Source organism: Megascapheus bottae, chromosome 15 (assembly GCF_031878675.1).
Source record: "Megascapheus bottae isolate mThoBot1 chromosome 15, mThoBot2.hap1, whole genome shotgun sequence".
Taxonomy (NCBI): Eukaryota; Metazoa; Chordata; class Mammalia; order Rodentia; family Geomyidae; genus Megascapheus; species Megascapheus bottae.
Window position 1 is genome coordinate 36,874,503 of NC_143523.1, and position 26,949 is coordinate 36,901,451.

The window sequence follows — 26,949 nt, forward strand, 5'->3', positions numbered from 1 at the left end:
TAGGCTGGTTCTCCGGGATGTTGAGCAGAGAGCGCTCAAGAAACCTGACTGCCTTCATTCTCACCAGTCCTCCTACTGCTCCTTTTCTCACTGCCGGCTTTTTCACTCTTTGACTTTAAAGGTGCTGCCTCTGTTTTCTTATCTCTAGTAGACTTCGTGGTTAGTGAAGGCTGGCCACCCCGGGAAGTCTCGGACAACGACGTGTTTCTTGAGGTACTTTCTTCCTCATCAGACAACTCCGACTGCATCTTTTTGTCTTCTTCAGAGAGGCGATCCACAAGCTTTAAGGTCTCACCACTAATTCCCTTAAAATATTCAATGGAATGTTTACATACTTCCTTAAGCTGACTTCTCCTAACTTTAACTGTGGTGGTGGTAGGAGTGGTGGTGGTAGTGGTGGAGGTGACACAGGTGGATCTTACCTTTACTGGCAACCTGGATGGAAGCTGTTTGGCCTTGCCTTTCTCTGGCTGCCCCTGTTTTTGTGTGGCGCATGCTTTCCTAACTGCAACTAGGTCTTCCCTGCGTGTGTGTTTTACTGGAATCCGAGACTTTGTCTCTATACATGAAGAAGTGGTAAACGTTTTGGTTTTCTCAGATGGACTAACCTGCTTTATTTTACTTGCCTTAATGTTTGGCATATGGTTTGCTGGGCAGGTATCTTTTGGTGAAGTGGCTTTTATGGGCAGCTTGGATTTTCGCCTAAGCCCTATGGATTCCTTTGTCTTTTGCTGCTCTCCGGGAGCTTTCTGCCTGTCTTTGGCACAGGGTACTGCAAGGACCCCTGTCTTTGTTCCTGAGGAGCCTTTCACTGAATTCATTTTCTCTGTGACACAAGTGGGTGCTGAATGTTCTGTCAGAACTATGTGACTTGTAATGTGATCTGTCTGGATAGTGGAAGAATCCAAATTATTGTTGTTATTAAAGTTATCTTTTTGAAAATGATGTTTCTCTTGGGGCCTACTGCCCATCTGGCTATTGGTTGTATTTGAATTCACTGTCAGCGTTTCATTTTCTAAGCCCTGACCACTGGCCATTACAGATTCCACCTTATCCATTCCTTCTCCAGAGCCTTCTTTCTTCATGGTCATGGTAGATGCCGAAATTCCCATTTTTATAGGCGTACGCAACTTGGGGTCAACTTTAGAGGTGTTACAGGCGGCTGTGGCTTTCTCCAAGGAGCCACTAATGGCTGTGCCTTCCTGATACTCTCCGCTGGTCAGAATGCTGGGGTTAGGTTCCAGTGTAGTTGCCTCTACATTTCTCTCTAGATTGTTTTCTACAGTGGTGTCCCCTGACTGTGGCTGTGGGGTGTCAGTGCTCATACTTTTATCCCCTTCCCCCGGGTCCCCTGACTTCCCTTCAGAAGTATGCTCACCAATCTGGAAAAATTGGAGCCTCTCTTCAACAAAATCCCTCTTGCTCATGTCAATTGCACCACTGCGAGTCATCTCAAACATTTTTCCTTCATGAAATGGGAAGGGATTAGGCTCACTAGTTGGGGTACTTTCATCAGTTGGCGTTCGGGCTGGCGTTGTGTCAGGGGTTGTTGCAGGAGAGCGGTCTTCCACAGCCAGACCGAATGGCTTACTTTCATCTTCCCTGGATTTATTACCATCAAAAACTTCATCATCCCCTCGGTTATTAGACCAGGGGTCAAAATCTAGACCTTTGGTAGCTACTGTTTTAAAGGGAGTGGCAAATTCTTCATCTACTTTGTAACTGAAATAAGTATCGGGAAACACTGATCTATCGGGATGTCTGCCTTCCAGGGTGAAAAACTGAGCCCCTGATTTCTGATCAGTCTTGTCAGGAGTCCTTTCAGATGAAGAGCTTCTTGAGGATGGTTTGTCCTCATCCGGGCCCACCTTTCCCTCCTCCTCCTCGATAACTTCCAATTTGCATTGGCTAAAAGAGCGATCGGCTGGCTTCAGAATGCCCTCTGTGTTCCAGACATCTTTCTTCATTTCCATCAATGGGCCTGGGAGTTTGGAATCGCTCTCTGTCAGCCCATCGTCTTCATCTTGTAGGTCATAACCATCCAGGGAGTCGATTTCGGTGGCATCGGTATCATGAGAGAATTCTGCGGTGGTTGCAATGGAGCACTCTGTGATAGACTGGTCGTTATTCCCATTCTGAGCAGTTTCATTCTGAGGGGACTCAAGGCCAAGGCCAAATTCGTTCTCTTTGCCAGATCCGTTACCTTCCACGTCTTTGTGTTTGGTGGAAGCCTTTTCAGCAGCAGCAGCTGCTTTGGCTTTTGTTATGTCTTTTTGCTCATCTTCCACTTCCTTTAATTTGAAAGTATATTTTTTCATTGGGACGGGCTGGTACACAGATTCGTCATCGCTTGACTCACTGGCGTCTGCCCCAGGTGGAATGGGTGAAGGTGGCTGTACTCTGATGACAGGTTCTGCCAGCTGGTACTTGTCATGCTCATCTTGGAGGTTGACTTCAATCATGTCAATCTCCCTCTCAGGGAGGTAATGAGGCTTTTTCTCTGACTCGATCTGGTCTGCATCCAGCGGTGGAGGAGGAGGAAATTCGATATAGGCAACCCTGTTCGTTTTGGGTCTTTGGATAAAGTCTCTGCTCGTATCCTTAGGTACCTCGCACTCAACGGTGCTTTCCTCCACCATAGGCTGCTTTAGAGAAGTTGACTTGGCCATCTCCTCCTCCTCCGATTCCTCTGAAACCTCAGGAATCGGGCTGGGTTTGCCTGGTATATAAGCTATGAGCGAGTCTGGCGTCTTAGATGTGAACTCGTAACTCACTTCCTCTGAACTGGGTGTTTCTGGCGTTAAAGGGCTCTTCCCCGAGCTATCTAGAAAGGATACTTGCTCTAGAGTATCATCTTCCGGGCTACCTTGGGGAGAAGGAGGTTGCTTTTGCTGTCTAGTTGTATAAAAGGTCCCCCTGGTTTCTTGGACTGTTTTACATTCCTGACTGATGATTTTCTTTACACCTCCTTGCTGTATCTCCTTTTCATATTGCTTCCCTACTTGTACAAAACTGACATACACGGGTAAGGTTTTAATCTCTTTCCCTCCCTCGGTCTGGGCTAGTGGAGCACGTTTTCCCAATGCATCAGTAGGACTGTGGTCAAACACATCACTAGAGGGAGAGTCCTTTCCTGGGCTAAACTCTAAAGAATCAGGAGATTTGGAGGGGGAAGTCTCCGTCTCATCGAGAGGCGGGCATAAGCCTACATAGCTCTGATGTCTGGAAACTGTGCTGATTTCTGAGTAAGTAACTTTTTCATCTTCTATAGAATTAAAGTGCTGGGTCTCAACTGTCTCTTTGTTCGTACTCGACTGGGACAGCTTTTGTGACAGTTCCTCTTTGGGCAAGGTTGACTGCTCACAAAACCCATCGGGAATATTAGAAGTCAGCATTCTCCGCTCTTCAGCAACTCTGACTGGAATGTGAGACACCGCAGAGTTCTCGCTCTTCCTGGCAGGCTGGTCGGGAGCTCCGCCCACATGCTCCCCTTCCTTTACCACATATTCCCTGTATAACACTTTCTTGGAGGGAGATTTTACAGTCATTTCCTTAAGTTCTGAGAGAGAGCCATTTGTTAACAATTTGTGTTCTCTCTCAGTCACAGACATAAATTCATTCTTTTCATCCACACTTGTACTCTCAGGGTGACCATTGTGATTCTCTCTTACACCATGCACAATTACATGTGAAAGCTTATCTTTCACATTGTTAGTGGCCCCAGAACTTTCCCATGTTCTAAAGACCTTTTTGTCCCACGGTCCCTTGGTTGCTAAATCTGAGGTTATATGACATGCCAAGTCTTCAGCCTGTTTCTCAGAAAAATAGTCAGGCATGGCTTTACTTGACATTTCAGTTCTCTGCTTTTTGACATCATCACATGCTGAATCATTGACCACCGTCTCACTGCTTTGGGTGAGCTCGTCTTTAGCTTTTACTACCATGAAATCTTTTTGCTCACACACATTTTCCTCTGAGAGGCCTACAGCCTTCTGCTGTTTTTCTCTAGCAAAAACTTGGTAGACAGGAAGCTTGCTGTCCTGTATTTTTTTGACTGGGATTCGGGATTGACCATCTGGCTTTTTTTCTTCTTGGCATGGATCCTTGCCTTTTGCATGTGTGCCTTGTTCAAATTTTAATCGAATGGAACTGAGTTTAGATTGTTTGAGCTGGAATCCGGACTGGGGCCCTTCGGGGGCTTTGCTATGTGTAGCCCCCCCTTTAGCTTCTATAAGAGACGGGCCATCCTCACTCTGTTGGGGAAGAACCTTCTTTTCTGGGCTGCTGGGCAGGCAGGACACCGTTCTCTCCTCGGCCTGGAGGCAGCCTTGTCCATCCGGGCCGTGTTGCCTGGCCTTAACCCACTCATCGTTGGATGCCAACAGCTCCGTCAGTACTTTCTCGGGGCTGCTGCTGGTCGAGCTCTGGGAGGAGTATTCTTTGCCGTTTTGGGGCCGTGGCTTTTTCTCTGGGGACTGCAGTTCATCATTGAGCTTCTCGGTTTTGTCCCGAAAGAACTGTGACACTTCCGTCAGTTTCTCTTCCGCCTCCTTGACAGTCCTGTCCACCCTATCTTCATACATCAACTTCTCTCTACCTCTGTCTAATCTGTCCTCAGTAAAGCTCATCCACATGGCATGTTTGGGACTACTAACACCGCCAGAATAGTGCAACACTGTCACTTTATCAAAACGCTCATCTTTACACACTTTACCTACACCATTTTCAGATACATCTTTATAGATTTTGGAGAGGATTTCTTTTTTGGGGGCAGTGGCTATTTTTTCTCTGGACCGCTTATCAGACCCCTGTAACTCTGAGCTAGGGGGTCCTGCATGGTCTGTCACAGATTCCTCAGTATCAGAATGAGACACATCTAGCTTTTCTGACAGAAGCATTTTCTCAGCAAACCTGTATGACTCCCCCCTTAGTTCTGACAACTCATCATCATGGTATTCTACAGAGTGTTGACTTAAAAGTTTCAGTGTTTTATAAGAGTCATCAGAGAGAAGCTGAGCAGAGCTAGGGCGGCTATCTTCTTCTTGGGACACAGGAGTGTTTACTCTGGAAGACTCCAGGTAAGAAGGCAACGACTCCTCTGCAGTCAGTTCTTCTTCTTCTGGCGGACCCTGCTCTTCGGGACAAGGAAAAGCATCGTGTTTTTCTGGCAGAAAATCTTTTAGGTTAATATCTCCCCGGGATAAGTCTTTCTGATACACATACATTTCCTTTTCTGGATGCTTTTTGGTTTCTCTAATAATGACTCCAGTGGGCTCAGCTTGGTTACCTTTTTCGATGTGGACTTCAATTATACGCTCCAGTTTGGGTTTCATTTGGTTGTCCTTCTCTGCGTGCTGGGCTGACGTCTCAGCAGCAGACATGGCCGACTTGTGTTCAAACAGCCCTGCCAGTTCTTTGGAAGGGTCTCGCCCGGACTGAAAAGCTTTCATGATGTCATGGACGGACATGGTTTCTTCAATTCTTTCCGAGGCCCCCTCACTGCCTGGTGGAGAATGGTAAACCGTTCTGGTGGTGGTGGTGATGTGAGTCTCTTCTTTGACACGCATGCCTTTGCTCAACATCCGGCTGTGGTCATCTTCTTCACTATTGGCTTTCATTTGAAACGCTTTCACCTTCTCTTTAATACTAGAGGTGGTAGGCTTTGGTTCCAACTCCATAAACGAGGATGAAGGTTTGGGGGACACAGGCTCCTCAGGCTGGGACTGGGAAGCATCTCCAGCGGAGGGCTCGTAGCTCCTGATGACATGAACCACTTCAGTCCTTGTTTCTGTAATGACGGGAGGGATGGGGACTTCGTGAAAAAGTGGTTTAGGCCCAGTACTTTCGGCACTCTGGGGGGCCGAAGGTGTCTTTTCGCTTCTTGTTTCAAAGCCACTGTCAGACAAGGGACTTTTGTCTTGGTCATGTTGAGAAAAGTCATCGGGAGACTCTAAAATAGCATCTGTTCCAAAGAAGGAGTCGGCCATTTTGCACAGTTCCTTCTCAGAGGTGGAAGACCTCATGGAGGCTGGCGGCATTTTGAGTTTGTGTTCCTGCAAAGCAATTGCTGGCTTTAAGATTCTTTTTTGTCTCTCCTCGCCATCCTTCTTTGCGTCCTCCAACTTGTACTTGAAGTTGGTCAATGAGCTGCTCCCAATATCATTTGTCAGGTAATCGATAACTTTGGTCAAGTTGTAGTCATTTTCCGAGGCAGCTTTCGCCTTGACTTGCACTCTCTCTGGCAGAGACGGGGAAGGGATTGTAGCAGCTTGTTGCCTTGCTTCTCGTATTTCCTCTGAACTAAATTCTATCCAGTCTTCTTCAGGAGAGTGTCCTTTGTCACTCTTTGGTGATTTGGATGGTCCTTTGTTATCTACACATACATCCTTTTTCAGGATTTCACTAACTTTTACTAAGTCTTCTTTTACTTTTTCTACAATTTTGAAAGGCTCTTCATCGTCCATTCTCCCTTCTTTGGGGAGTTCGGGTTGGAATGGCTTCTCCTCAGGCACATCAGTCTGCAGGATTGCAGTCATTCGCATGAGGTCCTCCTTCATTTCAGCCACGTCTTTTAAGATCTCCTGGCTGGAAGATAGAGAAGACGAAGGCGTAGACAGCTTAAGGGCAGAGGGTGTGAGGAACAAGGATGACTTCACTGGAGATGAAGTTCTGTTGAAGTGGGGCTGGGGACGTGTCTCTGTAGTCAATGTTTTAATGGGTGACAGCAAGGCGGCCGCTGATTTTGTCAGGGAATTAGAGTCTGGAAGTTTCTTTAATGCTGGTTCTGGCAAAACATTGACTACAGAGTATACTGGCACTGTGATTATTGATGAAGTTACAGATGAGGTAGTTGCAGCTATGGACGAACCAAGGGAAGTATAGAGTGCACTTGCAGAAGGAGTTCTTAGAGACTGGAATGCGGATGGGGCTGCAGGGACATAGGACCTGAGAGGGGGAAATGGCATGGCTGTCGTGGTAGGAAACACTTTCTCTATCGTGTCCGTGGCCACATTGACCACAGAGCTCACAGCATTTGGAGCTGTAGCAATTTTGTCCTGTAATGTGGCAGTGGCTTTGCATCCATTAATTAAAGTTGAAGACGATGGGTATTTCAGAGGAGAAATTGAGCCGTTGACAAATGCTACCTCTGTGGGTCCAGGCATCTGTTTGAGGGGTGACGAGAGAGAGGAAGCCATTGTGACTTCAGCAGAGGAAATAGCATCCACTGTGGATTTAGCTGGAGAAACCACTGACTTCAGAGGCGAAGATATGAGTGGTGCTGTTGATGTAATGATTGACTTAAATGGCAGACTCGAAGAATACATAGTAATGTTTGATTTGGGGGAGGCAGGAGGGGTCATCGTAATTGATGACCTCTCCAAGAGAGACCCTGCTGTAGTCACGGGAGAAGTTCGAGAGGAAAATGTAGAACTGGATGCTAGCCCCTTCAGGGGCATAGCCTCTGTGACTGTGGGAGGTCTACCCAGGGTACAAGAGGCGACTTGTATATTGTATGGAGACTGTGACACCACTGTTTTGATTGGTGAAGATATTGTCCGGAAAGATCTAATTGGAGATGCCACATCACTAATGGATTTAACTGAGGATGTAGTTGAGGCGCCTAATGTGGATTTGATTGGAGAAGGAGTCGAAACAGACCATATTGATTTTAACGGAGAGGCTGATGGCGTATTAGAAGAAGAACTTGACAAAGAAGTGAAGCCTGATTTGGCTGGCCCGGGCACTGTAATTGGAGCTGTAGTCCAGGATTGGTATGGTCTTGTAGAAAAGAATGGCTTGTATGAGTAAGTGGTAGGGAGGGATCTTGCTGCTCCTGCATTCCGTTCAACTGTTTCTTAAATTTTAAAATGAAATCAAACACAAAAATCAACAAAAATGGTTGAGAAACAGAGAGACCAGAGAAAAAAATTGGTCAGTAAACTTGGAAATATTACAAAAGCAAGTACAATTGTTTGCATGATTTTTAGGATGAAATAAGCCACAAGGAATAATAAAGGAAAAGAAGGGTCTACAAACACAACGAATCCAAAGTTTAAAAACAGAGAAAAAAAATACACCGAGCAATGTGAAATGAAACAGAAAAAGCACATCGCAACTGAATAGGCCAACAATGAGAAACAGAAAAACATAAGGAAAGAATTAATGAGAAAAATAATCACAATGAAAAATTCTTCCCTTACTTCCTATTGACTTTCTTATGTTCTGGTGTTGAAAGATCCGCTGCTGTTTTGCCTGTATAGGTATGTTTGTTTTGTGCAACCATAGAACTTTTAGTATTTCTAATGTTTCTTCTTTTAGAGTCTTTCCATGATACGGATTGCACCTACTTGGAACCATTTCAATATATGAGTACATACATTGTTAAATAGCTAAAACTTCTTTTTTTTTTTTTAAACGAAAACCAGTCAAGCCTATTTCATGCAGAATCCAAAATAACTGTTAAGAGACAGGCAACTGATGTGCAAACTATGAAGCCACTGGATTTGAAATCTGGATCTTCCATGCACAATTCAGTTATGTTTCACACCCATAAAAAGCCAATAAGAGCAAGAAATTGTCTGAGTTGGAATTTTAAACAACGACAACAAAATTAAAAAAAAGGAATGTTTGCATTTATCTTTTTCATGCAGTATATTCCTTTTGATGAGGGGGAAACAAAATGTATGAAATGATTTTAAAGTGCATGTGTATATCCACACACACTCACACACACACACAAAGGAAAAAAGATGGAAAATATGGCTCATGGTTACCATAAGCAAGCAAAGCAACTGAAAAACGTCTTATCATGCGCAATCATGGCAAACAAGCCAATGAAATAATACAATTTGTATGCCATTTTATGCATATTATAGAATCTTTAAAATACTTTCACAAGAGCATTTAGAAAGAAGAGTACACTTTTTCCATGAGATATGAAGTCTTGGTATCTTTTGAGACTTTAACTATTTAATAAGTGTACATTATAAAATACAGTCATGGATATGTATTATTACAGATGTATCTACCATGAAGACAACTATATTCAAATAATTTATTTCATATTTTTCATAATCTGCTCTGCTCTTTTTATTTCTCAGAAGGTATCATGGGGAAAATTCTAGAAAGGACATATTTTTAGCCCTCCATATTTAAGTACCTCCAAGAAGAGATGTTATATATGTCAATTGTTAAATTGTCAATTCTGTGCATTTCCAGACTGTGAGACTCGTGGAGCCATCATGAAAGGAAAGATTGACATAAAACCAGGGTTCTTCTCAGGACGGGGGGCAAGAAAAACGAACAAGGTGAGCATACTGCTGGGTACAAATGTGCAAATCCTCTCTGTAACTCTTGAACAAAGCAAGCTGATCACAGAGCCTTGGGATACCTGCCTAGGTCTAATGTTCTATGGCAAAGGTGAGTACAGTCTGGCTCCAAGAAAGCAACGATTCAGAGTAACAGTGAAGAGGAAATGAGACTCTCTGCTTCATCTTTTCTGCTTTTCTTCATGATGGATTCATGCAATTGCTACAATCCAGTCCTTGCATGAGCAGCTACTTCCACAAGGGTGAAGATTTTCATTCCTAGTATACATTTAAAGTAAAAAAAAATTCAGAACATAGCCCTTTTCTAGAGGGAGCCTGTTATTCTAAGGAAGGTGGAAGAACTTAAAGCTCACCTATTCACTACCCACCCCACCCCAGTGTCCTCAGCATGAAATTAACTCTTTGGGGGGGGGCTTAGCTCATGTCTTAAGAGAAATTTTAATTACCAGAAACTGGTGAAGTATCTCTTCTTTACAATGAAGGCTGGCTCCATCGGGCAGAGGAACTGTGTCTGTGGTTTTATTATTTGTCAGAAACAACCAAATTGCTTCAACAGTATAGATTTCAAGATATTCCTTCTAGCTAAGGGAGGTGGTGCATGTGTGGTGGTAGGTATATGGAGGGGCAAGCTGATAAGGGAAAAAGAGGTACTCTAAGTTCTGAAGCCTTCAGAAACTAGGACATTCTCTTAGATTTCTTTAATCACTTTTTACTCCTTTGTTCACCACTTGTAAGTGCCTTTTCCTTCTACCAAAAGTCAAGGAGGGAAAGATCATATACCTGACTGAATCTAACCAAAAAACCGCAACACTTTCATAAGTGGGAAAGGCAAGTGACACCTACTGGATCTCAGAAATTCAGGTATTCCTCAAGTACACTAACACATTACAGGCCAGAATCAGTTGAAAACTTGTCTGCTTCAAGATGTCTCTATACAAAAATAGGTGTTGATGAAGCCTGTTTCAGAGTTTAAGGATATTTCCTGGGATGAGATTCAGGGGAGGGAGATAAAACTTCCTGGTGAGAGCCTCTACAGTAAAATCCTATTCCAAAGAAAATTTACATTTACCTTACTGAAATACAATCTAGCTAATCCTCGTAACACAATGCACAATAGGAGTTAAGGGCTTAAAATTATGTCTCTGGAGTTATTTAGCCATTTCTTCTAGAGCTAAGTACCATTCCATTTGTATTTGAATATAAAAGCTTTCCTGAGACTCAACTAGATACAAGCAAAACTACTCTTAAGCCATCTGATCTAAGTAGCAAAGTATCTTCAAATTATAGGCAAGACCACAGGAACAAGAAAAGGAGGGGAAAGTCCCCATAAAGGTGTTTTTGCTGGCCATTTCAGGGTATCCCTAAACTGAGATTAAAACCATAATTCATATGAAATAGCAAGGAATAGTGAAGAAATCCTCTCTAAAGTAAACTGTTTCTCAAGCCCTGCTGTCTGTTCCCTTAGCCCCGTTACTATTATGGGTGAGCTCTAAGGTTGCTGGAGTCCCCTATGTGACCATCAGGAGGAGGAAAGGAGAAGAATATGACGATTAATCTCTATCCTACTTGACAGTTCTTTTTGTTTGTTGTTACACAGTCACAGAGAAGAAAGGGTTGTGCCAGCTTAGCAAAGACCAGCCCTAAAAATGGACACAGTGATACTGGACAGATGGAGGCAAGAGGTAAGGACTCAAAAATATGGAAGTCCTAGTCAGGCACGGTGGCTCATGCCTGTAATCCTAGCCACTCAGGAGGCCGAGATCTGAGGGTCACAGTTCAAATCCAGCCTGAGCACTAAAGAACATGAGACTCATCTCCAATTAATCACTAGAAAACTGGAAGTGGCACTGTGGCTCCAGGGATAAGGTGGTAGCCTGGAGCTGAAGAGCTCAGAGACAGTGCCCAGAAGAGTTCAAGCTCTACAACAACAACAAAAAATACAGAAGTCCTTTGAAATGTGAGTATATACAATAGTCTTAAATGTATAACACTAAATGTTTTCTCTGTTAGGAATATATTTACAGAAACATGACATTAGCCATCAAAATAACGTCAAGAATTTAAAAGAAATGTTCCCCCCCCAAAAAAAATACTAGCTAAAAATCTTTTGCAGATATGAACTAAGGTTATGTGTTTGTATGTAGTTGGAAAATAAAAGGCACAAAGTACTACTTAAGACTTCATAATTGTTTTCTTATAATTTTTTCATTTCGGATATTGGGTTTCCAAGAATTTAGTTGGTATAGAAAAAAATGTCTCTTCTTATAAATCTCCACAAGGATTAGTAAATGTGTTAGCAGACTCACTCATTCCAGGCTCAGTCAAGTAGCTGTAGCGCTTACGTAGAGCTAAAGATGCAAAACTCTGTCGTCTGTCTGCTTTCTCAGTCTGTAAAAGAAAGAAGGAAAAGCGAGACTGTCTCCAACCTCTCCGGGACATTTTCAGAATTGTGAGACACTTTGTAGAATGGCATGTTTGACATCATGTTTATCCTTATTTATCATCTATAGGCATTTTCCTCTTGAAAACGTTACTGTGCTACTAGAATTCTAGAACCTCACCCAACTGCCTTAGCCAAATAACCGTGACCTAGCAAATATAAGAGCACTGACACGGCAGACTACAGGGAACTACAAAGAAAAGACAAGCACTGCAGACTCCTGGTGCTCAGCTCTCTGTGTCCCTAAGTCCATTCCTGTGGAGAGCACATAAATCACAAAGTACACTCACTAGGGGAGTACATTCATGGAGAAAAGGCACACAAAGGGGATTGCTGTAAGTACTACTGTGGTGACTGTCAATAGGGATGGTGTAGATGGAATTAAAAACGAGTGATTATAATAATGGATATGCGGAGATTTGTTTGTCTTTTAAATAGAGGGACTGAGGGCTGGAAGTTGGAGCCTTGAGCTTGTTAGGCTGATGCCTTCTGCGTTGTTTTGCACTGGTTATTTTTTTTTTTTAGGATAAATTAAACATATTGGCTGGCTTATAGTGCCTACAAGACAAGGAACTCTTACACACTTTTCTGCTAAGGTGGATCTTTAACCATGATTAAGCCTAGCAACAGTGGGTCACATCTTAATTCTAGCTCTTGGGGAAGCTGCCTTGTATGCTTTTTCCTTACTTTTTTTTTCTTTTAATCTAATGTTAAAATATATGCTTAAATATAGTTAAAAATGATCAAAGGCGGGGCCAGGAGTTTGTGCATGCCAGGCAAGCACTCTTCCACTAGGCCAAAGACCCAGGTTCGATTCCTCGGTACCACATGCATAGAAAAAAGCTGGAAGTGGTGCTGAGGCTCAAGTGGTAGAGCGCTAGCCTTGAGAAAGTCCAAGGACAGTGCTCAGGCCCTGAGCTCAAGTCCAGGACTGGAAAAAAAAATGATCAAAGGCCAGGGGCTCATAACCCTAGCTACACAAGAGACTGAACCTTGATCCTCAGACTTCAAAGTCAGACTGGGCAAGAAAGTCCATGAGAATCTTATCTCCACTAAACTACTTGGAAAAAGCTGGACATGGTGCAGTGGCTTAAGTGGTACAGTGCTAGTCTTGAGCACAAAGAGGCTTAGAGACAGTACCCAGGCCCTGAGTTCAAGCCCTAGGACTGGCAAAAAAAAAAAAGACCAAAGGACTGGAGATGTGACTCAAGTGGTAGAATACTTGCTTAGCTAATACAGGCACCTAAGTTCAAACCTTAATACCACTGAACGGGGGAAGATAAATTGTGGAGCTTCTATGTGATTAAACAGCTCAACAAAACATTGTGATTCATTCAAATAAAATTCCACACCTTAAATCAAGATCAGGATTAAAAATAAGACAGCTAGTAGTTGAACAGTAATAGGGTTTTTAAAGTTTCATATGTCTATTTTACTTTCATATTTTAAGCACGTTTTCCTTTGAAATTCATTAAGTGGATTACAGTTTGGTAGAATGTTGGAGTTCTCTGTACATGTGGAGGAAGTGTGAGCTTTCTTTCCAAAGAAAAATACTTGTTACCTCGATCAGGCAAGACCTACAAAAATATAATTTCAATGTTTCCCACACTTCATCCCTCTCCAGTTTCTTATATATAGCCAATGTCTATTCTACCTTGGATAGAATAAAAGCAGAAGTATTCATATTACCTCATCATCTTGATCTGACTCTGTCTCCTTTTGGTCCCAAGATGCATTGCAGAGACAAGGAATATTATAATGGACAGCAGGGAAAAGAATATCAGGATATGAAAAGGACTGAGTAGGGAGCACAAAATGCAAGCTGGTTTAGAAAGCAAAGCAAATCAAAAGAAGCCAACAACAACAACAAAAATACCAAGAACTGTACATCCATGGCAAATTCATGTGTGACCTCTTTTGAAAGCATAAAAAACTACCAGTAGAGCGATTAACAGAGGACTCCATCATACAGACTCTAAGAAGTTTGACACCACAATAACAAGACTTATCATTCTACACAAGGAGACTAACAGGACTTGAGTTTCAAGAGCTTTCATGGGGCTATCAAACATTCCTTAAATGCAAATCAAGGCCCACTTTCAAGACCAGGGAAAGAAAGTTAAAATAAGCCAGTGTTAAAAGATACCTTTTTATGTGCTGGCAGAGTGATATTTAAGTTGCAGACGGCTGTTTGAGGCAGTCCTTTTGTTGTTTTTGGTTCTTTCAGAAAAGACAGGCGACCGCAAGGCTCTTGGCTGGTATCTCTAACCTAGAATTTAGGTAGATAGTAACAGACACAGATTAAGAATAAGCCATGCTTATTTTCAGAGGTCCTTACAGAGGTGGGAAAGAGAAAGGGTAACAATTCCATGTCAGCCCGAAAAATCACATTTGAGCACAGCAATATTTGAGGCTCCATTTCCAATCCTAAAAGCACTACTGGGTTTTTCTACCCTACACTGATTATTTCAGATGGCCATGTACATTTTTTCCTTCCTACTTAATGCTTCCTGCTTTGCAAAGCTTTAACAATGAGCAAATAAGAGAACAATTCCTTTATCTTCTGTTGTCTGAAGACAAAGATCTCCCTCAGAAATGGAAATAAAGCTTGAATGCTCAACCTGGAATTCATCAGCTATTTTATTATTATCTACGTGTAGGATCTTCTTGATTAGGGAAATCTTTGTAAAGTCAAACAAATGACTATAGATTGTGTTTTGCTAATTATAGTTCCAAAAATACTCTGGTTGAATGAGGACAAAAATCTGACCTTATTCTCATGTAAGTCTCATGGAACAATTCAAACAAAATAAATCATGCAAATGTGTTATCCTTTTTGTTTTCTAAGAACTGTTTTCAAAAATTCAGTTTCTATTAAAGATGATTTACCTTGATGGAAAATGGCAGTCTATTTTCTTTGAAAGCATAAAAGTTAAAAACAAGTTGCTGTCCTCCTTTGGTGAGTGGAGCCAGATTTCCATAGCAATCAACATAGATTGGTTTTCCTTCCAGTACCTTTTAAAGAAATACATGATGTTAGCCTTTTTTATAAGACTGACATGCCTATATGTCACATTTCTCTTTATTAGGGAATTCTCTGGTGCTGTCACACACATAAATAATACTTAACAAAAATAATTCTGAAGGCTCCATTTAAATATCTGATTAGAAACCACTGTAACGGGTATGCACAAAATAGAATTACATAGTTTATTCCAGTGACTTTAAATATGTTTAAGAAACTGCCTGATTAAGACTTGGAGAGATTATTTTCAATTTGTGAATGCTAAACATAAGCTGGGTTTAAAGGTAAGTCATGACAATGTTTAGACGAAAATAAAACTCAAGCCACCACCACAGACACAGGGAGATTACAACTTATATTCGTCAGTACTACATTCTAGCAAAGGCTATTAATACCACTTTAAACATTAGTCTGAAATCATTTTATGTAAAAACAATAATGAACTTGCTATTAGCAGTAAGTGCTACTTGATCTCAAAATAAGAGCCAATAGCAGATGAATGTCCTAGATAAAGTTGTCTATGAAAACGAGTTACCTCAATATCTTTGCTTCTTGCCACTTCCTCGAAATTCTCTTGCTGCTCTAAAGTTTTGTCCACTTTGTCATCTGTCATGCAGAAGCATCGCAGGGAAGATTCTACAGGATCATTCATTTTGGCAAAAACAACAAACTTGGCCATGTAGGGAACACATATTAACTCTCTGTACAGTTGTGTGGCTAACCCTACAGTTTCTAAAACCTGATGGCAGTCTGCTAGCCAAAATCTACAAGACACAAAAAAAATAAACCAAACCAGAAGTATAGGAAAAAAAAGTGATTTAAAAGCTACATATTAACCATTGAAACAGTTAAGTACAAGCTAAATGGCAGAGGAAACATGCTACATGTGTAAAGGACTGGTATTGACCATAAGGAACCAGATGAAAATATCATTGGGTTCATTTAAACAGTAGCATCAGTCTCTCTCAGACACAGAAGCTTTTTTTCTGTGCGTGTGTGCTGGTACTGAGGCTTGAACTCAGGGCCACATACACTTGCTTGGCTTTTTGCATTCAAGGATGCCTTTAGACTCGAGACTTTTTTCAACTTTTCCACAATATGGAAAAGAAAATCACATACACACACACACCCCACTTCCCTAAAAGCAGTAAAATGAATTCCTTAGTTTGGGGAAATTTTTACTTACATACCTGGCTGAAACATTGGTTGTAAAAGAGACACAATCCTTTATAAAAGTCAGAGGAGTTGTTCCTGTTATGTCTTCCCACTGAGCAGGTGAGGTGCCCCCTGAGGGAAGAGCAGAGATACAGCAGCTTCCTGATGGGGAGGCTCTTCACTCCCTGAGGCAACCCCGTCCCCCTCCACATTCTGTTCTTGCATAGCCAGTAACTGCCAAGGACTTTAGCACTTTGTAATTCAGTGCTGTGCTCTGAAAGTGGATTTCCTCTCTTTGTACACTTACCAGCTTGTTGGTCACTGTTTTTCTTAAAAATTAATTTACTAGCCCAGCATGGTGGCTCACGCCTGTAATCCTAGCTACTCAAGAGGCTGAGATCTGAGGATCATGGTTCAATGTCAGCCTGGGCACTAACATCCATGAGACTCAGAAAACTGAAAGTGGCACTGTGGCTCAAGGGGTAAGGTGGGAGCCTAAAACTGAAGAGCTCTGGGACAACACCCAGGCCCCGAGTTCAAGTCCCACAACTAACCAAAAAAAAAAAAAAAAGAAAATGGAAGGTTACATGTGAATATTTAACATTTGATAGAGAGACTCAAGCATCTACAGATGACTCATCTCCAATTAACCACGAGAAAATTGGAAGTGGCACTGTGGCTCTAGGGATAGGGCAGTAGCCTTGAGCTGAAGAGCTCAGGGACAATGCCCAGGCTCCGAAATCAAGTCCCATGACTGATAAAATAAAAAATTACTTTTCTCTTTGGGTAGTAATATAGGGCATTTAAACATAGAGCAACCATATTTTTTAAAACATATAAAGCATTATTTTCTAAGTTTAATATCAATGAAAGATTGTAGCTTCAGGTAAGTTTTTCAGAAATAAGAATTATCAAGTTACATAATAGCTCATTTTAAAACTGAGCCAGGCACTGGTGGCTCATACCCATAATCCTACATTGAAATCTGATGATTGAAAAACTGCCCTGGGCAGAAAAGTACATGAGACTCTTGACTCCAAGTTCACCAGCAAAAAGCTAGAAGCAGTATTGTTGCTCTTGGGACAATGCCTAGGTTCTGAGTTCAAGTCCCAGGATCAAAACAAAATCTAGCAGAAACATTAGTTTTCATGGTAGCCATTAAAGTTACTCCTCAAAGAAAAAAAATCCATCTTCAATGATCTTAAGAGTTGTACTAAGAATATTATGATAATCAAAGGATGCACTGAGATGTGAATTCCAGTAACTTATCCAAAACATGTTCTCCTAAGGTCTGTATATATAACATTGTATTACATTAGTGATATAATATCACATAGTGATAATATTGTCACTAAGGTAGGTGACAATAATTACTTAACACTTTCCTACTACTTGTGTTCTGTTTAATTCTCCTGACGTTCATCCAATTTCCTGTTAGTCTAACAGGGCTGTTGCCAGTTCTACTTTTGCTTATATCACCAAGAAATTGCTTAAATGTTCCAGCAGATTCAATTATACCTCAAAAGGCTCTATTACTAATGCTCCATTTAGTAAAAGTTGTAAATGTTAAATGAGTCATGAGCGCAGCATCTTATAAAATTATTACAGGAGTAACAGAGGTATTTTATTCCTTGTGTTACTCTTGCAAATGTTGGCATGGGTATTTCCAAGTTTTGATGTCTTTGTATACAATCACTGCAAAATCAATGGGAAGTAGTACAGACTTAACCAAACCTGTTATGCTACAGAGAAGCCGCAAATTGGGTGTGGTGTCTCCCTTGTATCCATTGGCTACGCCCTCTCCAGAAGGCGGGGGCACTGGAATGGTCATTGTGATTGGTTTATGGAATTTCCTCCTCCTTGGTTCCACAGTGACAATTGGGCTAAATGTTGCTTTGTTTCCAAGGATCTTTTTCACAATTTCTTCTGGAACAGGCTGAGCCTTCAGACAGAAAAAGGACCTTTAATCCAAGTAGACTTTTGGTTTTTCCTTTTAGAAAGCTGACTTTTCAAGTGAGAAGGCAAATTTAATCTGACAACACAAAAATATGACTCTCTTCATCCTGTCTCACTATTTCATGTAACAAAAAAAGAGCCTAAGCTGTAGTAGAAAATGGTCAATTTATTTCCACAGCAGAACAGCTAGTACTGACTTGTATGAAATAAGGGAGTCAGAGACACTTTTTACTATAATCCAAGGTCAAGGAAAGTTAATATTACCTCAAACTTTAAACCTATGTAGGACATTCCATGGAATCTCACAAAGCCAACTTGTACTAGGTAAAAATGGAGAATTTCAGAGGCCAAGAACGAAAAGGAATTCACATTTTCAAAAGACTTAAATTCTAGTCTACTAAGTTTGCTAATTGATTTTAAAAAATCAATACGGAAGACAGGTGATGGAAACTTCCTATCACTTCATACTCCTCCAGGATTTAGTGTGTCCCATAAGAAAAATAAAGCTCAACAATTCAATTTAGGCATGAGAAGTCAACCACACAAAAAGCATGAACTTTCAGTTAAATCGTTAGTTACAATATTAATAACCAAAACTTTAGTTACAATATTAACAACCCAAGTTCTTCTCAGTTCAGTTTACTTCAGTAAGTAAAAGAAATTAGTTAAGGTCAAAATTAACTAAAATGAATTAAAAAATCCTGGCAAAGATTTCTAGTCAGCTTGCCAAACCAAAACAAGTTCCAACTGGTTTGGAGGACACCCAGAATTCATGATTTATTTAAACCAAAACAGTGAAGCTTGCAAGTTTTACTATAAAACTAAGTTTTATGAAGTGAAACTATAAATCAAGTTTTGGCATATTGCTCCACAGACAGAGATCAAGAATCTATGGCTGAGAAAAACTAATCTTTTTAGAAACCTACTAAAATATAACATCATATTTATCAGTCACTAAGCTAAGCTTTATATTTAATGCTTTCCTTTTGTAAAAATGCTTTACTAATGTAATTATATAGAGGAAGTTCATTGTCATATTTACACATATGCTTACATACATATACATTGATCAAATTTATCCTCTCTTCCATTTTTTTGGGGGGGGTGCTGATACTAGGGCTTGTGCAAGGCTGGCACTCTACCATTTGAGTCACCTCTCTGCTTCTCACTTTCTTTCTAGCTAGAGACAAGAATCTTTGAGATTCGTTTGCTTTGAACTGAACCTTGATCCTTAGATCTCAGGCTACTGAATAGCTAGGATTATAAGCGCGAGCTACAAGCACCTGTCTTGTCTCCTCTGATATATTTTTAATTCCTCATTTGAAACTGGCTGGCGGTTTCTAAAATGGACTAATCAGCAATATCATTAGCAATGAGTGCTTAGGACTATTTCTGTAGCAAAGAATGCCTGCATGTTATTTAAATGTGCTAAGGAAATGAGTACTTTGTGACCAGTACCTGGAGGCCCACTCGAATTCTTTTGGTTAAAGCACCCTCTGGAAAAGATGCTTGGACGAGGGGTACGGTGGTGCTGCTCAAAATTCCACCTTCGGGACCAATCTGGTTGCTTTCCTGCTTGATTCGAGAGACCACTGCAAAATACTGGGGGAAGTCCTTTGTGATAATCCTGCAGATTCGCTTCTTTCCTAGCTCTTCTGGGCTATCAAGTTCTGAAAAGGCAAGTCAATAGAAAAGCCATGAGACTATGAATTTCTACAGAATGCTTTGTGACAAATAAGTCATGTTTAATGATTCTTTTTTAAATATATTTTTATTGTAATTAATAGAAGGGTTACATTATATTCACCAGATAGAAGGTGTATTACTTAACAATCATTGCTACCCCTTCTCATGTTTTTGTCCCCATTTCCCTCCCCCCACTTCCTCCCCTCATCTTTTTTCCCTCCTTCCCTATCCTATTTCAAATAAACAAATAAAAATATATACAATATATCAGGTAACAAGGTAAGATACTGTAAGAATATGAGATAACTAAGAGACAACAAAAGAGATGAGAAAAAACATAGTATATTAAGAACAACAGTCACACATTATATGGCTCTTGTTTCTATATCTTGGAGGTCCTTTCATTTAGCCTCATCCTATATGGCCTTATGTATTTAGGTTTTGTCCTACCATAAACCTCTTCTAGGAGTGTCCAAAGTTTATACCAATTACGACAAATGAAAGAGCCCATTGAGCCTATGTTCCTTTGAGTCTGGCTTACTTCACTTAATATGATTTTTTCTAAGTCTTTTTATTTCCTTACAAATGGGGTGATGACATTCTTTCTGATGGCAGAATTCCACTGTGTATAAATACCACATCTTATTGATCCACTCATCAACTTAAGGACTCTTAAAAATAAAAAACACTGTACAAATTAATGGGGTACTATGAGGCTTGATTTGACTCTTGTATATCATATAATGTGTTGTCAGGTTATAGATGTACATCTTCTAATTTATGATTTCTATTTTTTTTTGTCAGTCATGGAGCTTGAATTCAGGGCCTGGGTGCTGTTCCTGAGCTCTTTTTATTCAAGGCTAGTGCTCCACCACTTTGAGCCACAGTGGTTAATTAAAGCTAAGAGTCTCATGGACTTCCCTGCCCTGGGCTTCCTTTAAACCAAGATCCTCAGATCTCAGCCTCCTGAGTAGTTAGCATTACAGTTGTGCACCACCATGCCTCAAACATTTCTCCAGGGTGAAATATTTCATAATATTTCCTTTTAGCTTTTTGAAATACACAGTATACTCTTATTATTTGCAAGTCTATCTAAGTTGACATTTACATTATAAATTTAAGTTACATTTAGTCAAAATGACACGTTTAAACTTCAAGCCAGAGAATGGAAATGGTTTACTTAAAAAAGACTGTGTTGCTGCTGCTTAGTGGCGAATGCCTGCAATCCTAGCTACAAAGGAGGCTGAGATCTCCTGATTGTGGTTTGAAGCCAGTTCAGAAACTCTGTGAGATTCTTGTCTCCCATGAACTATCAAAAAAGCCAGAAGTGGAGTTGTCACTCAAGTGATAGAGCATTAGCCTTGACAACAAAAGGTCAGGGACAATGCCCAAGCCCTGAGTTCAAGCCTCAGGACAGGAATACAGACACATATAAAAGATGGTGTTCTGAGTCCCAGTGTGTCCCACAAGAACTGCTGGGGGTTGGTGAGCAGAGGAATAGGGGACAGAGATCGTATTGCATGCTTGGACTGAGGGGCAGAAAGCCTTGCTGGATGTCCTGTGCTTAGATAGTAGTTACATCTCTACATGTCTTCCTTAGCTTCTCTCATTTTATCTAGTTAACCACCAGAAAACTAGAAACAGAAAGGAGAAATCCCAGGCTTTCTCAGATAAAAAAAAAACAAGACTTTGTGAAAAATAACCAGAGTCAAACGATAAGGTCTTAGTGCTAGACTGGTATAGCTTAAGTAGTAGAGCACCTGTTGGCAAATGGAAGGCCTTAAGTTCAAATCCTGGTATCACCAAAATGTTAACAGAGTAAAATACCTCCCCCCAAATAATAATAATAATAAAGCTAAGGGACAATGCCTAATCCCTGAGTTTACAGGTGCAGCACAAAAATAAAATCTAAAACAAAACACACAGATACAAAAAAAAAAAAAAAAAAAAAAAAAAACCCTCGAGGTAAAAGCAGCCACCCTAAAAACTTTACAAGAAGGAATAGGAGATACACTAGGCCTCCTTGGTACAGGTCAAAACTTTCTTAATAAAGACCCAGAAACACAACAAATCAAAGATAGCTTGGACAAATGGGACTGCATTAAATTGCAGAGCTTCTGTATGGCAAAGGACATAGCAAGTTAAATAGAAAGCCCACAGAGTGGGAGAAGATCTTCACTAACCATAGAACAGACAAAGGCCTCATATCTAAAATACATCTACAGCTAAAAAAATTCAGTCTCTCCAAAACAAATCTCCAAAGAAACAACTATCCCATTAAAAGATGGGCCAAAGACTTAGAGACTTCTCTGAAGAAGAAATAAGAATGGCCAATAGACAAATGGCTCGACATCTCTGGCCATAAAAGAGATGCAAATCAAAACAACTCTGAGATTCCACCTCACTCCAGTTAGAATGGGTATGATCAAGAAAACTAATAACAACAGATGCTGGCAGGGGTGTGGCCAGTGGTGTTGGTGGGAGTGTAAACTCGTTCAACTGCTAGGGAAAGCAGTATGGCAGTTCCTCAAGAGACTAAACATAGAGCTTCCCTATGACCCAGCAATTCCACTACTGGGCATTTACCCATCAGTCCAGAAACAAGGACATCCTAAATCCACTAGCACAGCAATGTTCATTGTAGCACTATTTACCATAGCAAAGATATGGAACCAACCCAGATGCCCCTCAGTTGATGATTTACTCAAGATGTGGTATTTATACACAATGGAATTCTATGCTGCCTTCAGAAAAAACAACACTGCCCCATTTGTGAGGAAATGGAAAGACTTGGAAAAAATCATATTAAGTGAAGTAAGCCAGACCTAAAGGAACATAGGTTCAATGGTTTCCCTCATCTGTAATAATTAGTACACGTCCAAAACTCTCCTAGCAAAGGATTATAATAACTCAAACCCTAGATACATAAGGCCTTATAGGATGAGGCCAAATTAATGGACTTCTAGGACATGGAAGAGCTTAATTACAAGTGACTGTTATTCTTTATGTATTATGTTTTTCTCCATGTTCTTATGTTGCCCTTTGGTTAATCTCATATTGTTACTGTATCCCACTTTGTTACCTGGTATATTATATAGATGTTTACCTGTTCATTTGAAATAGGAGAGGAAAAAATGAGGGGAGGGGGGGAGGGGAGGAGGGAAATGGGGACAAAAACATAAGTAGGGATATCAATATGTGAGAAGTAATGCACCCTTTATCTGGCAAATATAACTGTAGCCCTTTTGTACATTGAAATAAAAATAAAAATTTAAAAAAAACCCTCAAATGCTATCAACTGATCCTATTTCCTCCACATAAATGTTATGGGAAGCCATTCCAGTTTGTTTTAGATTTCATTTAAGGCTTTTATAGAGAGGCTCCTTTTTTCCAGCAAAGTGTTCCCCACATTTGTTTATTTTTCCATTTGTGCAATAACACCACACTGCTTTCAAATAATTGACTCCATGAGGTCATCTTTCAACCCTTTATCTAAACCATTACCCACTACTGTATCCTGGGAGAAAAACAATCAATTGGTATAATCTCATCTCCTAAATCCAAGATCATATGTAATGTCTTAAAGCTCAACACCAAGACTGAGTAACTGGGCATACAGGGTGTATAGAGCACAGCCACATCTCCCAGAGCTGAGATCTGCTGAACACAACAGCCTCTTCATTCATATCTACAAGTGAAGTGCACAGGGCCAATGACCAGCCTTTCAGACCCTGCTTCCCTGCCCTTCCTGGGTTAAATGTCCATTTGGGACTGATATGAGGAACAGAGTATCTGATATGACTATGTCAATCCAGCCATGTTTCACAAAGACTTCTAATTACTAGGCAGTCCAGGTATACAGACACATATAAAACCTGGCATTAAAAATTAAGACACCTATTCATCGGATTCATTGGTCTAATTCATTTCCCAAAGAGTTGGTTTTGGATTTGTTCAATGGAATGGTTCTAAGTGACTTGTTTTTAGGGCACTGATTGAAAATTGGCCAGCATTTTGTGTTTTTAGAATTAGTAGTTACTTGAGTTGATGAATTTAACTTATTTTTCTGTTGAGAATTTTTTTACAACTGCAATACTAGAATTTTCCAACAGATGGTGATACAGAGCTCTATATATTTTATTCTTTAGTGAACTGCTTTTAAGATGACTAGACACTTTTTAAAGATTCTTATTTGTTACTGTTAATAAATTAAAAACAAGTTAAACTCTAAGGAATGGCTGTTTGTTGCTGACAAATTTATTTCCAAGGTACAGTTGATATAGTTAGGTAACTTTGAAGAACTGTATATTACATAATTAATTGATTTCCTGCTCCTATTATAGTTTACAATAAAACAATTGCATCATTAAGCTTTAAAAAAAATCCTTAAAGCCTTATTTCTTCCAAGAAAGTTAAGCAAAGAAAAGTGAGAAAATGGTTTCATAGCATTATAAGATTCTGAAGAAATTTCAATATTTAGTTCCAATTAAATGTTTGGAATTTTAAAATGTTCATATAATTCTGTTTATTTAATCCAAGATATTATATATGAACTATGCAAATACTATAAAAATGATGTATAGGTGGTATATTATTTGGTGACTGGGTGGGAAAGGTGAATGATAGGTAGTATCTTTTCTTCTGCTGAGAAAACACAAATTAGTAAAGCCTTGACAGATGTTTGTCTGCTGCCAAAAAGAAAAATATTCCTTAGATTATCTTGAATATATGTATGTGTGTATGTATATGTGTGTGTGCATGTATATGCACAAACAAGTGCATATATATACACACACATATATATATATGTATACATATATCCTCAGACAAGAGTATACAATAAGACTGGTAATTAGTAGTCTGGTTATAAAGTAGCACAAAAAATTTTCCTACAGAGAATGGCATTTAGAAACAGTTGTAATGAGACAGGCATTATCATTGGTCATTAGCGCTTTAGACCACAGATGATACTTAAGTATTATAAACTAAAGGAATGTGGCAGGTGGTTATGTGTGATAATGGTAGAATGAGGGCCTGACTGCTGGTGTGTTTTGTATATTGCTAACAGTTATCCTTGAGGAGCAAAATTGGGAGGGTCAGAGGCAAGAGAAGAATGTAAAGAACTGAAATGCCTGCACAGCCTCATCTCCTCTCAGGGCCCAAACCTGACAAGCTGGAACACAAAGGAATATGACAGGCTACCTTTTCAGAAAAAGACTAATCTCTGTGTTTGATTTGAGGAGGGAGGGAGGGATGTTCTGAGAAAAATAAAAATGCCTTTGGGGATTGATGTGGAAAGTAGAGTCTGAGTTGATAGGAAAGTGGGTTGAGCAGTTAAAATGTATTGATGTCCCTTTATTATTATTATATTTAGTACATAAAAAACTTAAAATTTTATTCTTCATTTTTTGCTCTCGCAACTTCTAATGCTTGATTATTTAAGCTTGGAAGTATTTACCATTCCTTTTTAATTGTGTAAAATGGAACCAAACTTTATCTGATCTTTAAAAATGTAGCAAAGAAACTTTATAGCCACCATATTCCCAAGATAACACACAGAATCTAGGACAGGAGGTTATGCCACTGTTTCTTTAAGAAGTGGCAGATATTTGGGGCCAGGAGTTTGGCCTAGTGGTTAAAGTGCTTGCCTAGCATGCATGAAGACCCGGGTTCGATTCCTCAGTACCACATACATAGAAAAAAGCTGGAAGTGGTGCTGAGGCTCAAGTGGTAGAGCTCTAGCCTTGAGAAAGTCCAAGGACAGTACTCAGACCCTGAGCTTAAGCCCAGGACTGGCAAAAAAAAAAAAAAAAAAGAAGTGGCAGATACCGTCAATATGGCACTGGATAGGGTACCATTTCTCTGAGCAAATAGAATTCCTATTTGAAAATTGGATTAATGTGGGGGAAAAAAAGCAAAGAAAGAAAAAGGTACATCGGCTCAAAAATAAGGAAGTGCATTCGTAAGGATATCTAAAATTTAATAAATTCTACTTTTGCATAACAATGTATTACAACTGTGCTAAAAAAAAAAAAAAAAGAAAAACCAGTGGCTCATTCCTGTAATCCTAACTACTCTGGAGGCTGAGATGTGAATATCATGTGTGAAGCCAGCCAAGGCAGATAAATCCAATTAGATAGCAAAAAAAGTAGAAGTGGACATATAGCTTAAGTGGTAGATAGCAGCTTTTAGCACTAAAGCTAAGCAAGAGCAAAAAACCCTGAGTTCAAGCCCCAATACTGGAACAAAAGAAAAAAGTTAGAAGGGAGGCAGAAGAGATTACTAGAATATTGTGTTCTTAGTAAAAATGTCCCATATGGGGAGGTCACCAGTGGCAATAGAACAAAAAAATACTTTTTTTCAGTGGGTCATGGGGCTTGAACTCGGCCTCGGCGCTGTCCCTGAGCTCTTCAGCTCAAGGCTACCTCCCTACCCTTGAGCCTAGCCCCACTTCCCGTTTTCTACAGGTTAATTGGAGAGAAGAGTCTCAGGTCCTTTTGAACTTTGATCCTCAGATCTCAGCCTCCTGAATAAGGAGTTAAATTATCTTCCTCAGTTATAATGGTCATATTTCAAATGTTCAAGGGTAGCAACTACTATATCTGGATAGCATTGCCATAGGACATTTCAATTATTAATACATTGTACTTTATTAATACATTCTTCTTGGATTTTGTAAGATTGATTGATTAAAAACTGAAAGAATGGCCTGGTGCCAGTGGCTCACATCTGTAATCCTAGCTATTTAGGAGGCTAACATCTAAAGACTGCAGTTAGAAACCAGCTCAGGTATGCATGAAGATCCATGAAACTCTTATTTTGAATTAACCACCAAAAAGTTGGATGTGGGGATGTGACTTTTTTTTTTTTTTTTTGCCAGTACTGGGCTTGAGCTCAGGGCCTGAGCACTGTCCTTGGGCTTTCCTCAAGGCGAGTGCTCTACCACTTGAGCCACAACACCATTTCTGGCCTTTTCTATGTATGTGGTACCGGGGAATCGAACCTGGGTCTTCATGCATGCTAGGCAGGCACTCTACCACTAGGCCAAACTCCCAGCCCTGAGCTGTGACTTCTTAAGCAACAAAATTCAGGGATAGGGACATGCCCTGAGTTCATGACTCAGGATGGGTAGACAGATGGACACACATACCAAAATCAAACAAAAAATCTGAAAGAATCATCAAGATTTTTTTTTTTTTGGTCAGTCATGGGGCTTGAACTAAAGGCATATGCCCTTTCCTTGACCTCTTCAGCTCAAAGCTAGTACTCTACTACTTTGAGCCACTGTACCACTTCTGATTTTCTCATGGTTAACTGAAGATCAGAATGATGAGGACTTTCTTGCCCTAACTGGCTTT

At 40.2% G+C, this 26,949-nt stretch overlaps 1 protein-coding gene across 1 annotated transcript in view; it reads right to left on the reverse strand.

Annotated features, from left to right (window-relative positions):
• Positions 1-26,949, reverse strand: part of Ank3 (ankyrin 3) — a 258,674-nt gene that overhangs the window by 29,049 nt on the left and 202,676 nt on the right. Inside the window, exons 31-39 of the mRNA XM_090346380.1 lie at positions 19,364-19,575; positions 17,684-17,891; positions 15,985-16,081; positions 15,330-15,558; positions 14,659-14,784; positions 13,916-14,038; positions 13,459-13,485; positions 11,636-11,717; positions 65-7,855 (exon numbers count right to left, since the gene is read on the reverse strand). Of these exons, the coding sequence (XP_090202506.1) occupies positions 65-7,855; positions 11,636-11,717; positions 13,459-13,485; positions 13,916-14,038; positions 14,659-14,784; positions 15,330-15,558; positions 15,985-16,081; positions 17,684-17,891; positions 19,364-19,575 (8,895 nt within the window). The remainder of the gene's footprint in view (positions 1-64; positions 7,856-11,635; positions 11,718-13,458; positions 13,486-13,915; positions 14,039-14,658; positions 14,785-15,329; positions 15,559-15,984; positions 16,082-17,683; positions 17,892-19,363; positions 19,576-26,949) is intronic.